The following is a 22,883-nucleotide window of genomic DNA, read 5'->3' on the forward strand; positions in this document are numbered from 1 at the left end:
TGTTTTATATGTAGGAGTTTTCATCGCAAACCTCATTTAATTTTGCCTGATTCAGTTAGCTTTGTAGTTTGCCATATTCTCCAGGATTAAGATTAATAGGAAGTTTTCAGGCAATAACTACAGCAGGATAAGACTTGCTTATAAGCTCTCAGTGAATTGTCACCTAGGCGAGTTAAAAAACCCATCCAGAAAAGATTCCTAGAAAGATACGACAAGGGCATATAGGGTGTTATGATCTGCAGTTTCAATCTTACCATCCTCAGTTTCAGCGCAGAGTTGCAAACCCAGATTGTTCAGTGGATTAATCACCCAGTGATTGCTGGTCACAGTAATGTCAAAGACAAACCAGCCCACATCAGAAGCTTGAGCCTTTCTTGTGTCTAACAGGAACAGGTCTGCATCCCTAAGTTAAAGAAAATAGAGAGTTAAGGCATTCAAACATTATTATTTTTTGTCCTTAATTTTCTTGCTGACAGTAACTTCTTGGAGTCTAAATGAATAATCCTTTGACATTTCCTCATCGTGACATAGTACAGCATGTGCTGTAGCTAATAAGTAATTGTTAAGTTTATTAAAGATATTTTCCCTAAGAGGCCTTTCTGAAATGATTCTCAGCATGTAAAAACTACCGTTACAGAAAATCTGAAAAATCCAGCTTCCTGATATAAGTACACAAAGTATATAACTGAGGCTATGTATAAAGAATTCATCTTTCATCATTAGAATGTTTCAGGAAGACTAAACTTTCAGTGTAAAAGGCAAAATACGTCAAAACCTTGTTCCAATTTCAACTAAAATTCAAAGGCACAGCATTGCTAAAAAGATCTGTTGTTAATAACATATGACAGCAGCTGTATGCTATGACAAAACATGAATAGATGACAGTTCAGACCATTTCCTATTAGTACTGATGTTTAGAAAATGTCTCTATATCAAAGCAGAGATTATGTATCTATTAATAAAGTAATTATTACATTTTAACCCTCAGTTCCCATGAAATCTCCCTATTATTCAGAAGGGCTGCTCAGAGAAGTTAGTATAATTGCATTACTAAATTTATAGCATGAATCATTTATTTGTTTTATTTTCACATATCTCCTAACACAATTGGTTCCAGAACAACATCTGTATTACAAATAATTTGCTACAATGGCCAGACTAAACCCAAGGTATTTAACTCTCATCAGGTTTGTTGTACATGCTTCTACGAAGCAGGAAGCATTATTAAAAACTTTCACCATTTAATCTTTTAAACCTAAATCTATAGTTATAGAAACCTGTTTCTTTTCTTATAAATAGTAATCAAAACAATAAGATATGAAAACAAATGTTTTATTCTAAATTTTAACTGTACAAGTCAACTAAAAACAGTCTTGGCTTACACAGATCTGGGAATTGTATTGTTGTTTTACAGACAGAATGACTTAAATAGGAAAGAGAGACAGACTTAGTAAACTTTGTGTCTAAAAGTGGGTTTAAAATTCCTGTGGTCCTGTCACTCTATTTTTATGGTGTTTAATAGCAATGGCAACTAAGAAACTTACTGTCTTATCTAGATTAAACACTGTAAAGGCACCTAAGAGATCTGATACTGAAAAAAGCATCATTTGTATCTCTTGAAACTCTGGTTGCTCAACACTGAGGAAAATAAAGCCAAATGAGCTATGACGAGCATTTGTTACTTATGTGTATATGTAAGATATATCTGCAGAATCAGGTTAAAGAGCTCAAAAATTAAAAAGGATGATTGTTTTTAAAAAAGGAATTGAAGGGCTTTTCTTTCAATGCACCTTTTTTTTTTTTTTTCTTCTGTTAAAGGATAATCTTTTGCTGGGCTTTTATCACTTCTATTCTAGAACTGGGCTAATGACCACACAAGGAGAAAACAATTACATTCCCCCTCTGGAGCTAACATGAAGAAAATATTACAATTCCAAAGAACCTGATCTGCTATGCAAGCTCTGAACAAATTAAAAACGTACTACAAGCTCATAAATAGTATTCTGTGGAGTCTTAAATGCCAACTTTTTTCTCTAATAAGCAGTTTATCAGAATTTTAAAGTGTAAAAGTTTAATTCTGACTGTAATAGTCTTTGAGATGTTTATTTATAAAAATTTTTGTGTCACTCAGTAGATTTAATAGAAAACTGTAAAATTGCTTGGAAAATATTAAAATATGACAATCATATAATTTCACATTTCTCTCCTCGTAGAATACATAATTGTTTTCTCATACAAATTCTTTCCATTCCAAGTTTTGCTGGGACTGATATGAAATGTTCTCAAAAGCCACGATGTACAATGTCTCACATGCCAAATCAGGCACTACTACCACTAGAGTCCAGAAATTCTGCTGAAGGACAAATTTCCCCTGTGGATCTCTCCTCAGTGTGATTCAAAAGAGGCAGAATGCTTTTACCTATTAACTCTTCAAATGAAACAAAAACGAGTTGTGGATACCTAGAGAAAACCAGAACTGATCCTTGAAAACACATAGCAGAATAGAGAAAATGTCTCTGTGCCAGTGCTAATGATTTAGCCTACATAACAGCAATTTACTGTAGAAATCCAAAGTATCTGTCAGGGAAAAAAATAACTTCCTTTACAATTGATACAAACATAGGGTAAAAACCTATGATCCCTCAGAAGGCAGTGACAGCTCTGGGATCAGGGTTCTCCCATTAGCTCATGTAGTTTACTCTAATTTCTCATCCCATTTTGTGATATTTTTAATTTTAAAATTCTCCCTCATTCTGGGAAAAGAAAAAACCTGTCACACTGAAAATGAAAGACAGCTGCAAATTTTGTCTCTAATTTAAAAAAAAAAAAAAATTGTATTTAAAAAATAGCCCACAACGCATAATAAAAAAATTAGGTGTTATGTCATAAATAGCCTGAAATGCAACATTCAGGCAGAGTACAGCTTGTTGGCTTTACCTTTATGGAGGCTCTTTAAGTTTAGTGTCTGGTCCCAAATTACCAGTTGTTTATAGGCGAAATGCTACCACGGTCAAGAATTTCAGCAAAGAGGCTGTGGGCAGAGCGTCTGAGACGCTCCACATGTCCTGGGTCATTCAAGGAAGTAAAGGTGGAATAAACCATCTATACATTCCATGAAACCCAGAACAGTTTTTGATCAGATCAAGTCATGATTACTATGTAATAGGCCATCCTGATGATGCTGTTTCACCTCTCACATCATTCCAGAAAGCTGATTTTCTATCTTAATGCCCCTTGAAGATTCCCTAATGTGGAAAGAACCCCTGGGGTTTACTTACATTAGTGGCTAGCTGCCATCAAATTGTGAGCAAAGATTTGGTCTGTTGGACTATATTTACTTTCATCATGAGAAAAAGTCCGGGTAGGAGTACGTTGGCAGGGCTGCGTAGGAAAGTTAGCCTACCATGGGCTATCCTGTACGTGCTTCCTTAGGAAAAATAGCAAACGTCACTCCCAAAGACTGGAATTTCAGCAAACTCCAAGGGAATTAAACACACACACATTTCAGTAGCCCTGATGCCACAGAGACAGGAAACTGCCCAAGGCTACAGCATTATCCTTAGTTTGCAGTTTGGAAACTCTGAACCCTGGCCACTCCTTGCCTAAAAGCATAGTTTGGGACTGAAGAGCCCTGTCAGACACCCATGTTTTCCTGTTCAAAGCAAAGAACCCTCACCCATTCTCTGCATGGCCAGATTATTTGGTGAGCTTGTACATAAACCTGGAATAAAGTACATTTAATATAATTTTAATTCTTGTTCAGTGTTGCTGTTGCCTAGGAATCAATACTGCACAAGCCACGGTGATAGCAATGATGCCTTACCAGGTGTATGCTCATGATCAGTTATTGTCCCCCTATTTTAGAAACACATGAGATGGTATTCCATATGTTGTGCATTCGTGCCAAGCGGGTACCTGTTTGGATACTCCTTGATGATCTGATATATGCTGATCTGAATGGTTTCATTCTCAAAGCGGCTATTGCTTCGATCTTTGTATATTCGGAACTCGGCTGCTGTCACTGCCTCTCCATGCGGGATCTGAGTAAGGTCAAAGCGAAACTCTTTGTAGTGCCTTCGCTGGTGGGAGAAGTCCTTGTCCCTTTCAACTGTGAGAAAAAGAGTTCAGTGTAAATTAAAGATGTGAAACAAATGCCCATTTCCAACGATTAATGGAGCGTTCCTTCTACTTGGGAGTAAACAAACACGACAATATAAAACTGTGCAAATAATAAAACCACAAGCCCAGACATACTTCCAGTTAAAGGAAATTCCTCCAGCCCAGTGTCTTCAGATCAAAAGACAAAAAACCTTGGTGGCTTTTATATAAATTCCAGAAGCTGGAGTGGAAAAAGTATATAAAAAAAAAAAGCTGAAAGTGGACATGTTGTAAAGTAACTAGAAATATGGACAAGTTAAAAGCTGTGAAAGGATTTAGGACTTAAGTGTAGTCATAAGCACAGCAGTAGCAATGTCAGAGCTAAAGATGACTTCAGAAAAAACTAATTGCCACTAATAACCAGGCAGATGAGAGGAATGCTGTTCATTTCCGTTTAACATAATAAATTTTAAAGTGGTACTAAAGTGAACTGCAACAACTATATATTTAAGAAGCAGTTAAGTCATATAAATTAACACAAGTTGTACTCTAATGGCATACATGTCATCTTGCCAGTGTCAGAAGAAGGAGCCATGAGCCAGGACTGAGTGGTTCTGGCATCTCAGCAGCATAGGAAGCACAGTCCTGGCTTGAAGAGTCCCCTCAAACCTGGGTGGGCAGGTGCAGGCTTTCACTGCTTCTGACACTGCCACAATTTAAAGTTAAAAAGTAACCCTCATTACTGCCTAATTCAGAATTCTGCAGAATTCAAGAGAGAGTAAATAAAGGATTTGAATTTATTTGAGTTTATAACTGGTTTGGGTCTAATTCCACCGTCTGCTGCCGTTCTGACTGAGTTAGGAGCAACTTTTGCAATGGAATATATGTTTTGATGTGGCAGCGGAAACTACAGGCCACAGTGCTGGCTGATGAACACCTTATGGGATTAGTACTTCAGATTTTAAGGATGTGGAATGGAAAATGACCCATGGTTTCCACTGCCACAGTATACAACATATCACTGACCTTTGAAGAAGCTCTGCTCCGTCAGAAGACAGAATTTCTCTCTCTGGAAAAGTTCTACCTGCCTCCTGAAATAGGTGTTTCATTTTACTGGTGGACAAAGCCTAAAACTCAGAGCTGGGATTTGGTTTAGATAACCAGCTAAATATTTATGGCACCCCTAAATGCTCTCTCCTGTAACCCCTTCTCTTTTATTTCATTTTAGTCCTCAGATATGAGGGAGGAACAATGTCACTTCTGAAAAAGCTTGCATTTGGACTACTAAATGCTACATGCATAAATAATGTGTAAATTATTACAATATTTATATATATTTATACTTATATGTTCCTATATATGTGCTTCCCAAGCAGTTTTGTCTACATACACAATGTACATGTGTTTGCATGTATATACATATAATTATATAATTTAAATATAAAGCTGCATATCTGTATTATTATAATGTATAAGTTGTCTTACAAAATAAAAATGCACTAAAAGAAAAAGAAAATACCATTTTACTCTTGCCATATAAGAGTACAGTTGTGGACATAGTAAAGTGAGAGCTATAAAAGGAAAAGTATTTAACATTATTTTCAGAGCAGTAGTTACTAGTTAAGTCACCTGTGGCCGTGTAGTAGTCCTTTACAGTGTATTTCCCTTTCACCCTTTCAAAAATGTAAACTCTCTGTTTTTATTAGCTTTTCTTTTTCCTAATGTACAAATCCGTGTTGCCTTAAAACCCACCAAAAATAAAATATATAGAGTATAAGAACACTTTATCTTCAGTGAAAATTAACTTTCTCCTGGCTGACAAAAGGAAAATTGTCTGTTAACTGTGAGGTTTACTTGGCTCAAGTGCATATTTAGCTTACTTGGGTTTGCCATGGAACACTACGTCGCAAAAGCAAAGCAGAAAAGAGGCAGAAGCATGTAAACTGGCTGCTCTGTACCTGAAGATGAATGGGCTGCTGCTGAAGAGAAACAGGATACAGTCTATTTAGCAGCTCCAGTGACCAGTTCTAAACTGTGAGATATATACAGAGATCTGACTTGAGGTTTGGGAGTTGTTTGCTTTTTTTTTTAAAATGTCCATGTAAAGCCTTTCATTTCAGAGAGAACTTGGCAGAGATTAGCATATGCAAAAGCACTGAGCCGAGAGGCTTTTTTCTAGTGCAAAGAGTCTGCTGCAGTTTTCTAAGGTTATAACTGAGCATTTCAAATTTGACATGGAACAAATATGTCAATAATCTTCAAATGCGACTATATTAAAGACAGACTTAATGTAGCAACCCCACATGCATGTGTGACTAAGCACTACACACTAAGAGTAAACACTGAAGAATTAGACACTGAATAAAAGTGCCTAATGCCACTACATAAATAGTGTCACAATAAAAGTTTAAATGCCACTAATCCTGGTCTGATTATTTGGTATTTGGATTTGAGGTTTCCTTTAGTCTAGTTTCTACTAAGTACTTTCTAATTAGTAACATTAGTTTAGAAACAGCAATTGTCTCCCTCTGTGTTATAGTTTGGACACAAACCTCTAAAATACCCTTCAATTGCATCAGTGGGGTTGTTTCAGTAGCACTCATGACTGCTAAAAGAATTTTGATAGCCACTTCCTCATGGGCCTGAAATTAATTATTACAAGTCACACAGATAATATTATCTGTGTTTCCCTGTATACCCAAGGAAGACACAGCACTGTCATCTGAAAGGGACATAAGTTCAACATTTCCTTGGGTCAAGACACCCTTCACAGGAAGGCCAGGACTTTGCCTGCAGAAATGAAGGGTTGTAGGAAATAGGCACTGAACACCAAGAAAAACCCCAAGTCCAAGGAGATCCCACTCTCCACAATAAAGCCGGAAACTCTATCTGCAAAGTTTCTGTTAGCCAATGTACAAAGCAAAAAAAATTTTTTACAAATGTAGACAAATTAAAATCTTCCATTATATAGTAAAGCTGTAAAATAGCAGTGATGGTGGTGGTGATTTTGCAATAATAACTAGTGGCTAGAATGATAGCCAAGTTAAAAAAGAAAAATGCTATTTAATAATACTGAGTATTTTAATACTGAAAATAATACAAAAATCTTGATCCCTTCTGCATCTAATAAATGCTTTGTCAGGGAAGACTATGAATGCTCAGTAGGGAACCCCTAAGATCCTTTGTCCTGCTGAAATGGCATGAAGGGCAGGGAGGCATAATATCTCAAATATTTTAATTCACAAGCGAGAGCTTTTCAACCCTGGCAGCCCAAAAAAATACAGGTTGAGATATTTAAGTATTCAGTACTTCCAGAATGTTTTCATGTCATTTCAGCCCTGTTCAGTTCATCAGCCAAAATGCATCTCTGTGGGACCGATTACAGCCTCTAAAAACTGGTTGACCAGAAAATCAGTAAGTATTTTTTCTAATCATTTTAGGAATACAATTTTTCTAAGTAAAAATAACTAGGATATTAGGGTTAACAAAATTCTTTATTTGCTCTCATTGCTCAGGTTTCTTAGTACCAACTTTTAAAAATAGTATTTTTATACCACCTGAAACTAATATATGCAGCACTACGGTTACATCAGACAAATCATGGCTCAGAGAAATATCACAAACACCTGTGTGTAAAATGGGAAAGAATGATATTTTCCACCCACGTGGCAAACTGATGAAATGTTCACACTGTATTAACACTAAGTTGAACTCTAAAAAGAAGCCAAATTTATACAAAAAAGGTATTTTGGAAAAGAGGTCTTTTACACCGAGAGAGAAATATCATGCACCGATTATTTTCATTAAAAAAGTATGTACTTTAAGAAAAAAAAAAGAACTACTAAAAAACATCCAAAGCATATATATGGATGGACAGTATAACAAGTAATCAGTATTTTACCAATTAAACTATAAATGTCTGATTATGTTGACTGAGCTTAAGAAGTGTAAAAAGTGCTATCAGTGAGTTCAGGTCATAGTGCATGAGGGACTATTAGACATATTCTTTCATTAGTGATTAGCTCCCCACTGATTTGTGCTTGTCTTTTCCTGAGGATGTTGGTATGTGGCTGCGACACACAGGGAAAGTGAAAGCTGCTTTGGCAAACCGGTAACAAAACAACGATATGCTGTAATAAGCTGATTTTACAATGTAAGATCCCAGGATCCCTACTGGATTCACAAATAGTGAAGCCTCACTAATCAATTGTCACTGTTTAACTACTAACTACACATGCCAGGGCAAAATGGAGGGTCTTACAGACCTGTGTAACTATAAAGGGCCATTTACACTAATCTCACTGAATTTCACTGTTTGACTCGAAATTCTTTGTATAAGTACTAAGTAAACCAGTCAGTTTTAATCACTTCAAGGTGATAAAGGTTACAGTAAGCTGATACACTACAAACGACACTCATTTACATCTTGAATACAATTAAATGATAGTTTATCTGCAGTGAACACTTGTGGTTATCTGACCAAAACGGGTCAAAGGTTCCAGGCGTTTTCTCCTGAAATTACTCAGTGCTGCCTCTAATGACTGATAATTGAAAGCAGAGACTGGAAATATCAAATGTGGTAGGTGACAGATAAGCAACAGATTAATGCAAGTACTCTGTTACAGGACACTAAAAGGTCAGAGGCCCTAGGAATTAGCTATTGTGCTACTGTGAAAAGACAGACATCAAATAGCTGTTTACCTCATTCTTGCTCTTCTCTCCAACATTCAAATTCTAGTAGCATAAATTAGATTGTTTAAAGTTACTCACTTTTTAAAAAACAAGGCAGCAAATATTTTGTATGGTATGTGGGTAGGAGAAAAGTGATTCTAGAGAACCATACAGTGGTAAAAACCCCACCAAAATAAAACACCTATACTAGGCATAAATATTTAATGAAGTGCATCAGAAAGAACTTAAGAATTATATTCATCAGAATGTCATTCTCAGTTGAAGAGATCAAATAACAGACTCTAAAATATACATTTTAAAGCTTTGTACCTTTTTAGGCTTGTAGATAATGAATATCAACTTTAGAAAATCAGATTAAGTTTATCTTGGCAAGCATATCTTTTATCTTTTTTACTCTGGAAGTCCTAAAAACCTAAAACCTAATTAATATTGAAGTAAGTGGTAGCCTTTTCATTCTGTCCATTAGTCTTTGAATAAGTTCTGCAGTCTTCTAAAAAAGGTTTTAAATTAAGTGAACTTTTAAAGTCCAAGTGTGAAGAAAAATACCTTCCCAAATGGGTGATTGAAAAAAAGCACAGAGGACTATGATTCTACTTGTCTAAGCACTACTGATTTACTAGATTTTATAAAGGGCAAGAATCCTAATCTGGACTCAGGAAATCTATTTTGAGTTAGACATTGAAATTGTTAAAAATAGTCACCTGTCCTTCAAGCATTGTTTTGGACACCAGAGACTGATACAGTCAGCGGAGAGACAATTCTGTTTGTTAAAGATCAGCTGTCTTGTACCCACCAGTAAGCAAAACAGAGTAGTTTATCTGCATTTCCCATTTAGTCCTCTGCAGCTCCAGAGAACTGGACTAAGAGATAGCTCTTGTGCAGTCAAAGGACATTTCAATCATTATCAGCTGATTTCGATGACCATATCCTAACTGCCAGGATGCTGAGTAGCCCAGCAGTGGAACATCCTGGACCATTGCACAGAAGAAATGCAGAGGATGATGGAAAAAAAAAGAATTAAGTAAGTTTTTGTTCCCACATCTGATTTTTTAAATTCATTTGACATTAAACATTTACTAGATAATTATTCGGCTAAGTGTGTTTTAACAACAAAACTTCAGAGTTTGGTAGTTAAATAATATCCCCATTGCTTGTTCTCCCTTTAGTATCAAGTATTTTATATTTCTTTTCACCCTTTTCAGCAGGAGAGTGAGAGAGGGTTGGTGCCTCCCTGCATATTCCGTAGCCAGTAGTAAGGGAAAGGGGATGATTTGCAATTAATAACCCTTCATTTTCCTTCCCATCTACCTCCTCAGGCTGAGGTGGGAAAATTCATTGCACAGGTTTCAGGCATGTATGTCCGTGTGTATTGGGGAAGTTCAGAATTTACCTTCAGAACTGAGATTTTTTGGGAAAACATCTCTGATCAGGCACATAAGGATCACAGAATCACAGAATATGCTGAGTTGGAAGGGATCCACAAGGATCATTGAGTCCAGCTCCTGGCCCTTTACAGGACATCCCCACGGCTCACACCATATGCCTGAGAGTATCATTCAAACACCTCTTGAACTCTGTCAGGCTTGGTGCTGTGACTGCTTCCCTGGGAGCCTGTTCCAACACCCAGCCACCCTTTGGGTGAAGAACCTTTTTCAAATATCCAAACTAAACCTCCCCTGACACAACTTTAGGCTGTTGCCTCGAGTTCTGTCGGGTAAGAGATCAGTGCCTGCCCTTCCTCTTCCCATCACAAGGAAGTTGTAGACTGCAGTGAGGTCTTCCCTCAGTCTCCTCCAGGCTGAACAGACCAAGCAACCTCAGCCACTCCTCATACGGCTTCCCCTTGCTGAACTTCATATGGTTGATGATTTCCCAGTCCTCTAATTTGTCAAGGTCTCTCTACAGGGCCTCACTGCCTTTGAGGGAATCAACAGTTTTGTGTCATCTACAAACTTGCTTAATATCCCTTCCAGTCCTGCATCCAAGTAATATATGAAGATGTTGAAGAGCTCAGGGCCCAAGGTGGAGCCCTGTGGAACCCCACTTGTGACAGTTCACCACTCTGATGTGACCCCATTCACCATTACCCTCTGTGCTCAACTCATGAGCCAATGGCTCACCCACCACATGATGTGTTTATCCAGCTGTGTGCTGGACATTTTGTCCAGAAGGAGCCTGTAAGAGACAGTCTTGAAAGCTTTACTGAAATCCAAAAAGATGCCGTCAACTGGCTTCCCTTGGCCAACAAGGTGGGTTATTTTGTCATAAAAGAAAATCAGGTTTGATAAGCAGGACTTTCATCTCACAAAGGCATGCTGGCTGTGACAAATGACTGCATTGTCTTTCAAGTGTTTTTCAGTACTCCCTTCAGAATAATCTTCTCCATAACTTTACCAGGCACTGAAGGGAGACTGACAAGCCTGTCATTTCCAGGGTCCTCCTTCTTGCCCTTCTTGAAAACTGGGACAATGTTTGCCATCTTCCAGTCAGCTGGGACCTCTCTGGATTCCCAGATCACTCAAAAATCATCGAGAGCTTTTGCAATGACATCAGCCAGCTCTTTGAGGATTCTAGGACGAATCCCATCAGGCCCCATAGATTTGTAGGGATCCAGCTGGAGCAGCAGATCCTCCTCCACAGTTTCAGGATCAACTGGGAGTTGATCGTTCTCACAGTCATGGTCCTCCAGCTCAGGGCACTGAGACCCCTTTGGTCTCTCATCTATGTTGAAGACAAAGGCAAAGAATGCATTAAACACCTCTGCCTTGTCTCTGCCCCTGTTTATGGGGTGACCATCCTCATCCTGTAACAGGCTAATGATATTTCTATACTGCCTATTGCCACTAAAAACTCTTTTCATTGTTCCCCACATTTCTGATCAGCTTCAGCTCCAGCTGGCCTTTGGCTATTCAAATTTTCTTCCTATAGTAGTGAGTGGAATTTCTGTGTTCTTCCCATGTCTCTTGACCTTGCTTCCACTGGGCATACACCTTCCTTTTTTTGCCTTATTTGTAAGAGAAGATCCCTGCTCAGCCAAGTCAGCCTTCTGCCTCATCTGCTTGATTTCTGACATATGGGAATTGTCTGCTCCTGTGCCCTATGGAGGTCATGTTTAAAAAGTGACCAGCCCTGATGGATCCCATCACCTGCAAAAGCATTTTCCCAGGGGACCTTAGGACCTTACTAATTCCCTGAGCAGCCTGAAGTCTGCTCTCCTCACATCCAGAGTTGGCACTTTTCATCCTGGTAACAGAGATTTTAAACTCGATCACTTTGTGGCCGCTCTGCCAAGACAGCCACCAATCTCCACTTTGCTCATGAGATCCACTCTGTTGACAAGCAGAGAGCATCCTTCTGAGTTGTCTCCCTTAGGACCTTTTCTATATAGTTAACATCCAGTTTTTTTAAGAATCGTCTGGCCAGGGTTGTACCAGGTGTGTGAAGCTCCTGCCCAGTGCAATCAGTGCATCCCCTCTGTTGCCCACCTCCCTCAGCTGCCCAGGCACAATAGGTGTGAGACTCTGCAAGTGGAACCAAACAACAATGAGGATGATGGTCCATCTAGCTTGGAGGTGCTGCCAAGGTTAAGTCAGTCTACACTTTGCATCAAAACTACTTCCATAAAAAGAAAAAGGTGGGTCACTGTCATAGGAGACTCCCTATGAAGTCCCCTTAAAGACTTAAAGGGTTAGAGATATGAAGACAAAGCTTCCTACTCTGGTAATGCCCTCAGATTAATATCCATTATTTATTTTTCTGGTGGCCAATGATGAAGTTGCAACAAGAGGGACAAACAGGAGAGACTTCAGAGCCTTGGGATGATTGATTAAAAGATCAGGAGCACAAGCAGTGCTTTCTTCTGTCCTTCCAGTAGCAGGGAATGATGAGGGAAGAAACAGGAAGAGCCAACAGATCAATACCAGCATCACTGGCAGAATGAGCCAGTGATCTTAAAGGTCTTTTCCAACATAAATAATTCTATGATTCTGTGATACCTTACATAAAAAATGTAGGCAGGGGTTGAAAATTGGTGTCCCCAAAATTACATTCCACACATACCCTATCTTAGACAAAAAAGTCGTTGTCAGAAACTTAATCCACATTCTGATCCCCCTCCAACTGAAGCAAAACCATTTCCATAATCAGTGGGGATTTTGCTTAATTAGAAAGGGCAAGTCAGCAGAAATTTTACTTTTTTTCCTTGTAACATTTCTGTTTCTTAAGAACTGCTTAATTGCAGTATTGTATATTTGAGTTTCCTTTTATTTATTATTATTATACTGGTTATATTTAAAGTAATTATAGATTTACAGATGTGGTTTTGAAAGAATTATATAAATTACTTTAAGATCAAATATACATTCTTATTAAAACACAAAGCAGAAAGTTTGATCAGTCATATTCTGAAGCTAGTTACACGGCTGTAAAGTTACAGTTATTTCACTAAATTCTTTATTTTCAGGTCAGCTACTGACAACAATGAGCAACATTTGCCTATTTTGCTTAACTAAATTAGGTACAGATTGAAAATCTTTTGATGAAATACTTTGCAGTTAGTGACAGTTTTAATAAATGAAATATTATTTATTGACTTGAGACGTTTGATGGCAGAACATGCCTTCCGTAATTGAACAGAATTACTGAACTGTATGAATTGCAAAGTAATTCAAATGAAGATAAATTCAGAGGAAAAACCCTTCCACAACTGCAACAGAATCTAAAGCAAGAATAAAAAGAAAAAACAAAATTAAAAATCAAGCCAACAAAAAAAAATTGCCTGTCCTTTTTCCAAGCAAAAAGTACACTTAAAGATTTTCTTTCTTTAACCCTCAAAGAAATGCATTTCAATATCCCATACTTTAAGAAAAAATAAGTTAGAATATTCATGTATCTTAACCAAGCATTTAGAATTACATCTTTTGAGGGCACTGATCTAGTATTAAAATATTAATTTCTTAATTTTGCTGCTGTAGTAAATAAGATCTGATAGATTCTTACCCATTAAAGAAAAACACATTTGAAAAACTCATAATAGTGTAAAACACTATCATATTACTAAGGACTTTGAAATTCTGTGATTTCTACTTCCTAATCCTCTGAAAACATACATGCAATGTATTCAACTTTAGTAAGTGGTAGGCAGCAACTACGCATATAATGGAAGTTACAAACCAATACTAGAATATAAATGAATATTTAACAGGATAAATTTCTTTTTTTTCCGTGGATTACTTTAAGAATTAGAACTCAGTTAATAATTAAAAGCTTTCAGCATTCCCTCTGACAAGGAAAGAGTTCCCAGCAACCACATAACTGTGTCTGCCAGCAACTTTCATAAGCAGAGACCTAAAGAAATGCCTCGATCAAAGAAGCCTAACCATGCTTGGCTTTCTCACACATAATCTCCCAGGTGATCTGTAAGCTGTGAGATTACCCACGATACCTTCTTGTTACTTTACACACACCAAAAAAAAAAAAAAAAAGTTTTAATGAAATTGCCGGTCTTCATTTAATAGCCAATGTTTTGCTGAAAATTGCTCAGCTAAACATGTGTTATTCATTCAATTTACTCTTCTTCCAAGTCAAATGCACTTGCTCAACAAGTCAAAACAAGTGCTGCTCTGCAGCTGCTCCACTAATAATTAAATCCTGGAAGGCTTTCAATTGTTGATTCAAAATAAATGGAAAAGCAACACCCAGCTTCTCTTATGCTGGTTTGAACACAGCCAGTGCAACTAGAACAAAGAGATAGAGCCATGTAAGTGAATATATAAATATAAGGTATAAAAGATAGCTGGCTAAACAGTTCCTCAAAATCTACTTTTTCTGATGGTTTCAACAGTGTAATGCACTGTGTCCTTCAACCTCCCAAATGCAAAACTTTCACTCCAGTTGTTCAGCTGTAGCATGAAGCACAGCAAAAATACAACTGCACATATGTGCTTTTTCATTTTTAATAAGTAAGGACCCTGTGATTTCCTCATTAAATCATGCTATATTACAAAGGCACTCCAATCACAAATGCCTATGTTAGCCTAAATCTGCTAGATTTTCAGTTATTGTCAGTTTCATCAATGATAATTAAATCTTTATTTGAAAGAATAGATCAGATCAAAGATTCATCATGTAGTTCTGAGATAATACATCATGATAAATACATACAGATAAATTACCTAATCTTTACACCACCATGCCTCAGGTTGCTAGTTTTGCCTGCATTTTCAACAATGTCTATTTTGCCTCATCTTTGGCTAAGCCAGTACATTTTGACACCATCTGTCAATAGACTTCCATTTTTTCTCATGTTTAATTTTGTTTTTCTATAATCACAGATCATCACAAAGAAAACTAGCAATTATTGCCAGGTTTCTGACTGTGTGTGAAAGTCAGAATGTCAGATCAACACAACCCCAAGGTTAACAAATGACAGAGGAAAAGATCCCTCTTGGGTTCAGCTGCAACTGAATAGAAACAAAAGTTATACCTCTGGGATCCAATGGTCAGAAAATAGGTGTAAGTTATAACTGTTTTGACACTGTAAAAGTATACAGATGGAACATAACTTCTGAGAAGGGTGAAAGGGCATATATCATCATAGGGTGACTGGCAGGGGAGGAAAACCTAAACATTAAAGCACACTCTATCTTCCCACATCTCCTTAGTTCCTGCTCATGTTAACCCTGTGCTCACTTCCACCCACCGGTGGCAAGTCACTCCACTACTTACCATTCACACATGTTATCTAATAAACTCTATCTATTTCATGATGTGGAATATTTGGAATTAATTCCACAGAAGTTTTGTCTGCTTGCCAAACTGGGTACGAATGGATAGGCAGTATTTTCTGCTTACGCTGTGCTCACATCTATTTCAATATTACCCATATCCATTAACGCCGACCGAACATTCCATAAAAAACAGTCTAGCTGTAACAAGGATGAGAAAGGAAACCCACAAAATCATCACATTTAGAGAGTAGAAAAAGGCATCATTACATATAACAAATGAAAAATTATTTTGCTAGGCTACCTTATAAGAGAGGATATTAACTACATTCCCAAAAAGTAGCTGCTCACAGGCCATGTGCTTAGCTAGTGTGCCAGTTTAGCTCACATGAGTTCAGAAGTCCTCAGATTTATACTTTGGTTGCACAAGCACATACCAGGCTAATCACTGTACTGACGAAGTCATGACCGTAGAACTAAAAATGTAAAGAGACTGGAATTTCATCTTTTATAAACCCTTAGCACTTGTTTTGAAGGTTTGTCCTGTGCATTCTTCCTGTTGGCCAGCACCAAGGACCCAACTAGGAGACTCTATATGGTACTGAGAAAGAGAGCAGTAGGGCCAGAGGAATAGCAGAGACAGGCCCTCCCAGACATTACACCTGAAGCAAACAGGAGGAAGATGCAGAGGAAGAGCAGGCAGGAGACTGGCTGGCAGTGCTGAGGAATGGCACTTTCAGGCAGCAGGTTTTAACAGCCAGTTTGAGAGTTGGCTGTGATTTTAACAACCTGTTAATACTGATTCAAAATGCACCCTTTCCTCTGCAGCTCCATCAGTCTAATCTGATAATGATTTATTCTCACAGAGAGACATTATTTCACCCCCTTATCACTGCTCATATAGAAAAACTGCTCATATGTTCCCCTCAACAAGAAGGAAAAAATACGTGGACTTTTTTCTTCCTCAAAGACGTTTAAAACTTATTCAAATTAATGAATATTTTGACCCTCTTTCAGGGCAGAAACTCACTGATCATTAGTGAATAAAATTTCTCTGGGTTGGCCATCCAGCATTATGCCTGCACTGCCAGAGGAAAGGAAAGCTAATCTTCACAAACAATATTTGTGCCCTGAAAGAGCTCAGATCAGCTCCAGGTAATGTGGCAGTAGGTTGTGATCCCTCACAGTAGATTTACTTTGGACAGACCTGGGAGACACAGGACTCTCAAAATGACATAAAAAGTAAGAAAATAATTTCCAAAGTAGGGAGAAAAAGCATGAGCCTTTGAACCCACAGTACTGTTCATTCAACGATTGTCTGAGGCAACATCATCACTGCCCTCCAAAAAAAAAAGAAGTAAGAATGAATGATACCAATGAATAAGACGAGTAAGGTCCCTCTTCTTTGTAGTTACTTAGTCACAGAGCCACAGAACAGCTGAGGTTGGAAGGGACCATAGGAGATCATCTGCAACAATCCCCTGGCTCAGGCAGGGCCACTTAGAGCTGGTTGGCCAGGACTGTGGATGTGCTTGTAAAATTTCTGCATTTCCAGTATTATTCCACCTGGGACTGCATTTCTCACATTCCTTGCCCAGTTACTTATGAACGCAATAACCAGGCTGATCGTAGAGGTGTAACACATCTCTGGGACAGCAAAGATGATCTGAAGCTCATCCTATATGCTGAACTCATGTGTCTCAGACAAAACTTCGGTGTCTTTCTGAGCAGAGCATAACAAGAAGCAGGGAGTGAGAACCTGATCACCAACACAGTGTTTTCATTTCAAATGTAATCTTTTTGGTTCAACACCACTAAGAATATTTCACATATATTATACAGCATCTGATCAACCTTTGCCTTTGCACATGTTTGCGCTAAACTTTTGTTTCCACTAGGGGTAGAAGTGACAACTGCCCTGATCTTCAGGAATATGTCTGGGTTTTTATCAAGCAAAAAACCCCCATTTGCTCATCTCCAAAACTGGAAGCATCACAGTCTCTTCTTTTGGGAACATGGTTTCATTTCCATTTTGATGACAACGTGCTCCCTACCTGCGGACAAGCTGAAGCAGCATTGTTTACTGGAGTTGGTGGTAAATCTCACTGACCCAAAGTGATATAATATTAGTAAAAGAAGCTTCATTACTGTACAGCAGTGGCTGGTAATATAAACACAGGATGAAGAGGATGGTAAAGTAAAAACAGGATGAACTTGTTTGGGAGCTGTGCCCATGGAGCCAAAATTTCAGTTCATGTGTGTGCCTGTATATTGGTTCAAGTGCTGTGATGAACCCCTTTCACATAAGGCCTGTCCTGTACACACACACATGCTAGTAAGCACGTCTCTTGTATTTTGCATTTCTAAGGAATGCATAAAAATATGGAGAAAGCAGAACACAGCTGCTGGGAAACCAAAATGGTGGCAATATGCTGTTAATCTTAATGACATTGCTCCCACCACTCTGACCCAGTGAATTGCAACATGAACTCAAACTACTTAGAATTCACTCCACAGAATCAACTGCCACTGGATTTTGTATTAACACACACACACACATATATATACAATAAAACAACATTAAAAATATATTTCCTTACATTAAAAATTTGATATATAAAATGTTTCTCCTTGTAAATATGATCTCATTATGATATCCAGGCTCATTAAACACGATTATTAATTCAATTGTTTAAGAAGTGATGAAAATAATTACTTTTTGAAGACCCATAGTGTATAACTATAGCGTATAAAAAAGGAGCTAACCAAAGAATCAGAGAAAAGAAAAAACTTTATTCTGAATAATACCTAATTTTAAATTACCATGATAAACAATACTATATAGAGTCACATTATACTACCTCTCAAAATGCTGAAAAACAAACCAGCCTTCCCTGAAAGTCGTCATATGTCATTGTATGATTTCAGATATACTTGCTGTTGCTTGATACCAAACAGGATTTAAACATTAGGATCTTTCAAATACCTTAATATGGCATTCAGCAAATTCTGTGTTTTATTTTTAATCATATAGGCTTGTAACTAAAATCAGTACATAAAAAACATAAATGTAAAATATAAATGTAATTTTGTCTAGTTGAACCAAAGGTTGAACCTTTGCTACAGGAAAGACAGTACTTTTAGCTTTCACAGTATTGTGAGCTGTGGGTGATACTGCGTCAGTCTAGAGGCTCACCTAAGTAATTTGTCTTTTTTATCTAGAATATGACTCATGCTGGATGACAAACCATTGCAATAATGCCATAATTATGTGCAGTTTACCACTACAAACAATTAATTCTTCATGGCACTTCATTCTCCAATAAGTCTAATTATCAGAATTTTAATAAAATAAAATTCAAAGTATATTCTTTTGCCTTGTGCTCCTTAAAGTTTTTGGACTGGACTTTCACTTCATAATAATAGTGTTACAGCTTCTATTTCCTTTTCTCTTTATTCATTTTAGGAAATTAAGTTTACTATGATCTTATAAATCAAATTTGTGGCAAGTGAGCTATGGAATGACAACCATAGAGGAAGCATACATGTATGTCTCATCACTAGTGAGAAGCATTACGTTCAATGGCAGGTTTCAAGGGCCATTTGCTATATGAAAAACATTGTAAAATAAGTATATGAAGTTGCTTTCTGAGCCTTTGGAGTGCCCCTCTTCAAGAATTGCAGCTCTTTCTGGATGTTAATTTGTTTTAATTTTTGTTTTGTTGCAGCTACAGGAGATAATTGCTGCTCGTTAATGAATGCTTAGATGTGCTCAGAAATCATCAATGCATAGAAGATCTCATAGCAAAGATTATATAAGTCTCCAAAATCTTATGGGAACTGGCAATTCTATGGAAGCATAAGGAACTCTGAAGTTTTGGAAAACAACTGAGAAACCACTTGTGACAACAGAGGTTTGTCTCTTTTATATCTTCATATGTGAACTTCAGGCCTTGCAATACTGTTGATACATCTCTCACTCCTTTCTTCATCTCTTTGGAAAAATATCCAAGCCTTTAATCAGAGAGGAGTGGCCCTTCTCAGAACAAAGAAAAACGTGTGGTTTTATTCACAGAAGTACCAACGATCCTACATGGATCCAATTTTGCAATCGACTGGACAAGCCACAGCTCTTATTGACTTAACTACAAGATTACTCAGCACCTCATACCACTGAATTCTGCTGCTGTTTTAGTCCTCAGGTCTTTGGAGCAGATCCATAAACTCTCCTCCTTATTTCAAAATGTTACAACAGGATGTAATTAAGTACAATTAACAAGGAGGTCAAACGGTCATCTGATAAACACTGGTCCAAACAGGCAGCTTGAAAGGTCAGGGCTGGTAAAGCCACGTAGTATTGATGGGAAAGAATATTATGATTTAAAGGGGAAAAAATCCTAATGACTAAAACTGAAAAGATTTACATGCTTTCTATATTACATACACAAAGCCTCGCACACAGACTGATATGCATGCCCACATGCCTCAAAGAGGCACAAACCTAAATTCTGAGAACAAGAGCTAAACTATCCATACATCCTCTCTCCATTGCACTGGTACACAAATCTCAGTTTTCATGCTTAAATTCCAGTGTTTCTTTTTCACTGTTTTGTGAACTGTCCATTTTAAGAACACTATACTTGTCATCCTTTTAGAAGGACTTTTTTATCCCTTTCTAAAATAACACTTGAGAATACCATGATCAAATGGAAGGTGGTGCGAGGTTCTTGGGAACAAAGTATTTTACAGAGTGCACAGCCAGAGTAAAAAGAGGCTTTGCAAGAAGAAAGCTATACCACTTCTCTGCAAGGCTGAAGAATGATAGTGCACAGAAATGAAACTGAACACAGGAATATTTGCCCATCCTCATTTTATGGACTGGAAAACAGAGGCACACTGTTTTCATTCTCTATCTGAGGCTCTTAGAGTTTTTCCTGTTTGGCTGTTCAGACATTTCACTCTCTGACTTTAACGTTTAGGCTAGTTGGGGGCCCAGACAGACTCACTGCAAAACTTTTGCACACATTTCGTATATAGGACAGCAAGGTAACCTGGTCAGGAGCAGCAGATTAACCTTTGGGATCACTAGCATATTATGACTTGTAGTTACTGACAGATATCCCAGCTGGGGTAACCTTGGGAACAACCTTCCCAAAGCGATGTTCCTGCTGAATCTCTGCCATCATAAATCACCACAAAGACTACAGTTGTCATGGGGTTTTGTGCTGGGCTTGGACTTGCTTCCATAGCATTATCATCCGCTCTACTGTTCTGCCACTCTTTCAGTTTCTCAGGTAATGTTTTTGCAAACTGCACCAGTAGAATAGCATGGCTCCAGGCACCAGCTGCCATCAGGTACCAACTGCCTGCTACTCCAAAATCAGCATCCTGCTCATTCAGCATCCCTGCTCTTTCTTTTTTCTATGGCTCCAGAACAGAACAGAATTTTTTTTTGCCAGAATTTTTTTTTTTCCAAAACAGAATTTAGCACCTTTGGTTCCAAAAATGGTGCCATTCACAATTGTAAAAGTCAAACACAGTATATTTTTTAAATTATTTTGCACTACATTATAGCATACCCCACCTTTATTTCCCCTTTACTTTTAAAAGATGCATTTTTTAAAAGGATATGCTTAGCCAAATTGCTCCTAATTTATAATAGTTACTCTGGAATAGGGATAGAGTTTTGCCAGACCATAAGAATTTAACTTAATTAATTTGACTACAGTCAAATACCTATGAGTTAAAACAACAATAATTTCATTTCATAGACACAGCTTACAAATGGATATAATTACAGAATCATTGAAGAAGACTCTTATGTTCTCATGGGGTCTGAATAAGTAATATTGTTAAGTAAGATAAAGATAAACCTAACAGAAATTTCACCTGTTCAAATTTCTTCCTCTTTCTGATTCTCCTTGAAAAAGAGAGTTAGGTGGAATTTTGCTTCTGCAAAGCCACTTGTTATCCAGCTACAAGTACATTTCACATACCAGCATGAGCTGTCCTGGTTAGTCTTCTAGGTTCTGACTCATTAATAATTGCTGTCTCAGTTTGCCCTGAATTGCAGCAGGGAAAAAAATAAAACCACATTTTGGTGATGTACAACACATACCATTGAGTTGTGGTTGATAAAGTCAAGTCCTTAATCTGTTGCACCAGAGCTGTTGCTCAAAGAGCTGGAAACTAAGCATTTAAATGCACCTTTTGGAGCATCCCTCATAAGAGTGGGAAGTTTCTAAGTGGAGAGCTGATCTGTAAAACCTTTCCTTTTCTACTTGTTTTACAGTCATATCTTGTATAGAAACAAATTGACCACTCAGTACAATGCACAAACCAGCTCCTGCTTGGTGTACCCCACCCACAAACTTGAATAATGTAGTTGTCAGGGTTGACAAGGTCTGCCTGCTCTAGCATTTCTGTGTTTTATAGGAAAGTTTAACCAGGGGTGTTATTTTAAGAGATGAGCAAATGGGGAAACCCCATGGCCTAGCCAATAAATATGAACTTTAGGTGCAATGGAGCACTCATAAATATGACTCAGAACAAGGGGATTCATTGTTTCTCCTGACCCCTTTTAGCTGCTCCTCTGATCTCAGCCTCTCTGTGTGCGTCATGGCAGCCCTTATCCTTTAACCTGTGGTTTTTAAAAGCTAGCTTCTAAGTTATTTATGGCTGCAAATGTTAGTAGCCCATCTGTGTGTACTCCCTGCACACACATACTGAAGGGTGGGAGGAGCTGCATTTTATTTTGCAAGGATGAAAAGTTTTGCCCAGGAAGCCAAGTGCCTGGGGAGGTTGAAGTAGTTTGTCTGCCACAAGGGACTGAGAAGAAAAGTGCTCCTTTTGCCTTCAAGGCTTACTGAGAGAAGAAACCCATACCTGGACTCATTTTCCCTTTCATTTGCACATTATTTATATATGCTCCTTGCCCTCTCTCTGTCTGCATGCAGCTTCTTCTCTCTGTCATAATAAACTTCCACTTTTGTAACTCTGCTGGCATGGGAAATGCTCTCAGGTGCTGCAACACCACGCTGCATGTGAGGAACAGAGGAGTAGGACTAAATCTTCCAGTAATACCAGCTCCTGAAGAGGCTGTTTCTCTGTGATGGACCTTACCCATGCCTAGCAGGCCTGTATCCAATCCCCCATGTTGGTTGTTACCTACTGAGAAGAAGAGGGATGTCTTCCCTATTTTTCTCTCATGCCTGCTCTCATTCCTTCCCTCTCTATTTTCCCCACTGTCACCTAATCTCACCACTTCTTGGCCTTTAATCCTTTCTACAACCAAATGCCACTGACATAAAACTAAAGTTCAGTGACCCTGCCTAGACAGTGGGGGTTAGAGACAAGGGAAAGGACAAG

General features: G+C 38.0%; 1 protein-coding gene across 3 annotated transcripts in view; it reads right to left on the reverse strand.

The window, feature by feature from the left end:
• The window catches only part of BMP5 (bone morphogenetic protein 5), a 56,561-nt gene that overhangs the window by 26,203 nt on the left and 7,475 nt on the right, over window positions 1–22,883 (reverse strand). For all 3 annotated transcript variants that reach the window (XM_027898325.1, XM_027898327.1, XM_027898326.1), the window contains 2 exons: window positions 3,916–4,108; window positions 255–403 (listed from right to left, as the gene is read on the reverse strand). In XM_027898325.1, coding sequence (XP_027754126.1) covers window positions 255–403; window positions 3,916–4,108 — 342 coding nt within the window. The remainder of the gene's footprint in view (window positions 1–254; window positions 404–3,915; window positions 4,109–22,883) is intronic.

The sequence above is a fragment of the Empidonax traillii genome, unplaced genomic scaffold (genome assembly GCF_003031625.1).
Source record: "Empidonax traillii isolate 1590-97213 ecotype Southwest subspecies unplaced genomic scaffold, ASM303162v1 scaffold591:size1139884, whole genome shotgun sequence".
In the NCBI taxonomy this organism is placed as follows: domain Eukaryota; kingdom Metazoa; phylum Chordata; class Aves; order Passeriformes; family Tyrannidae; genus Empidonax; species Empidonax traillii.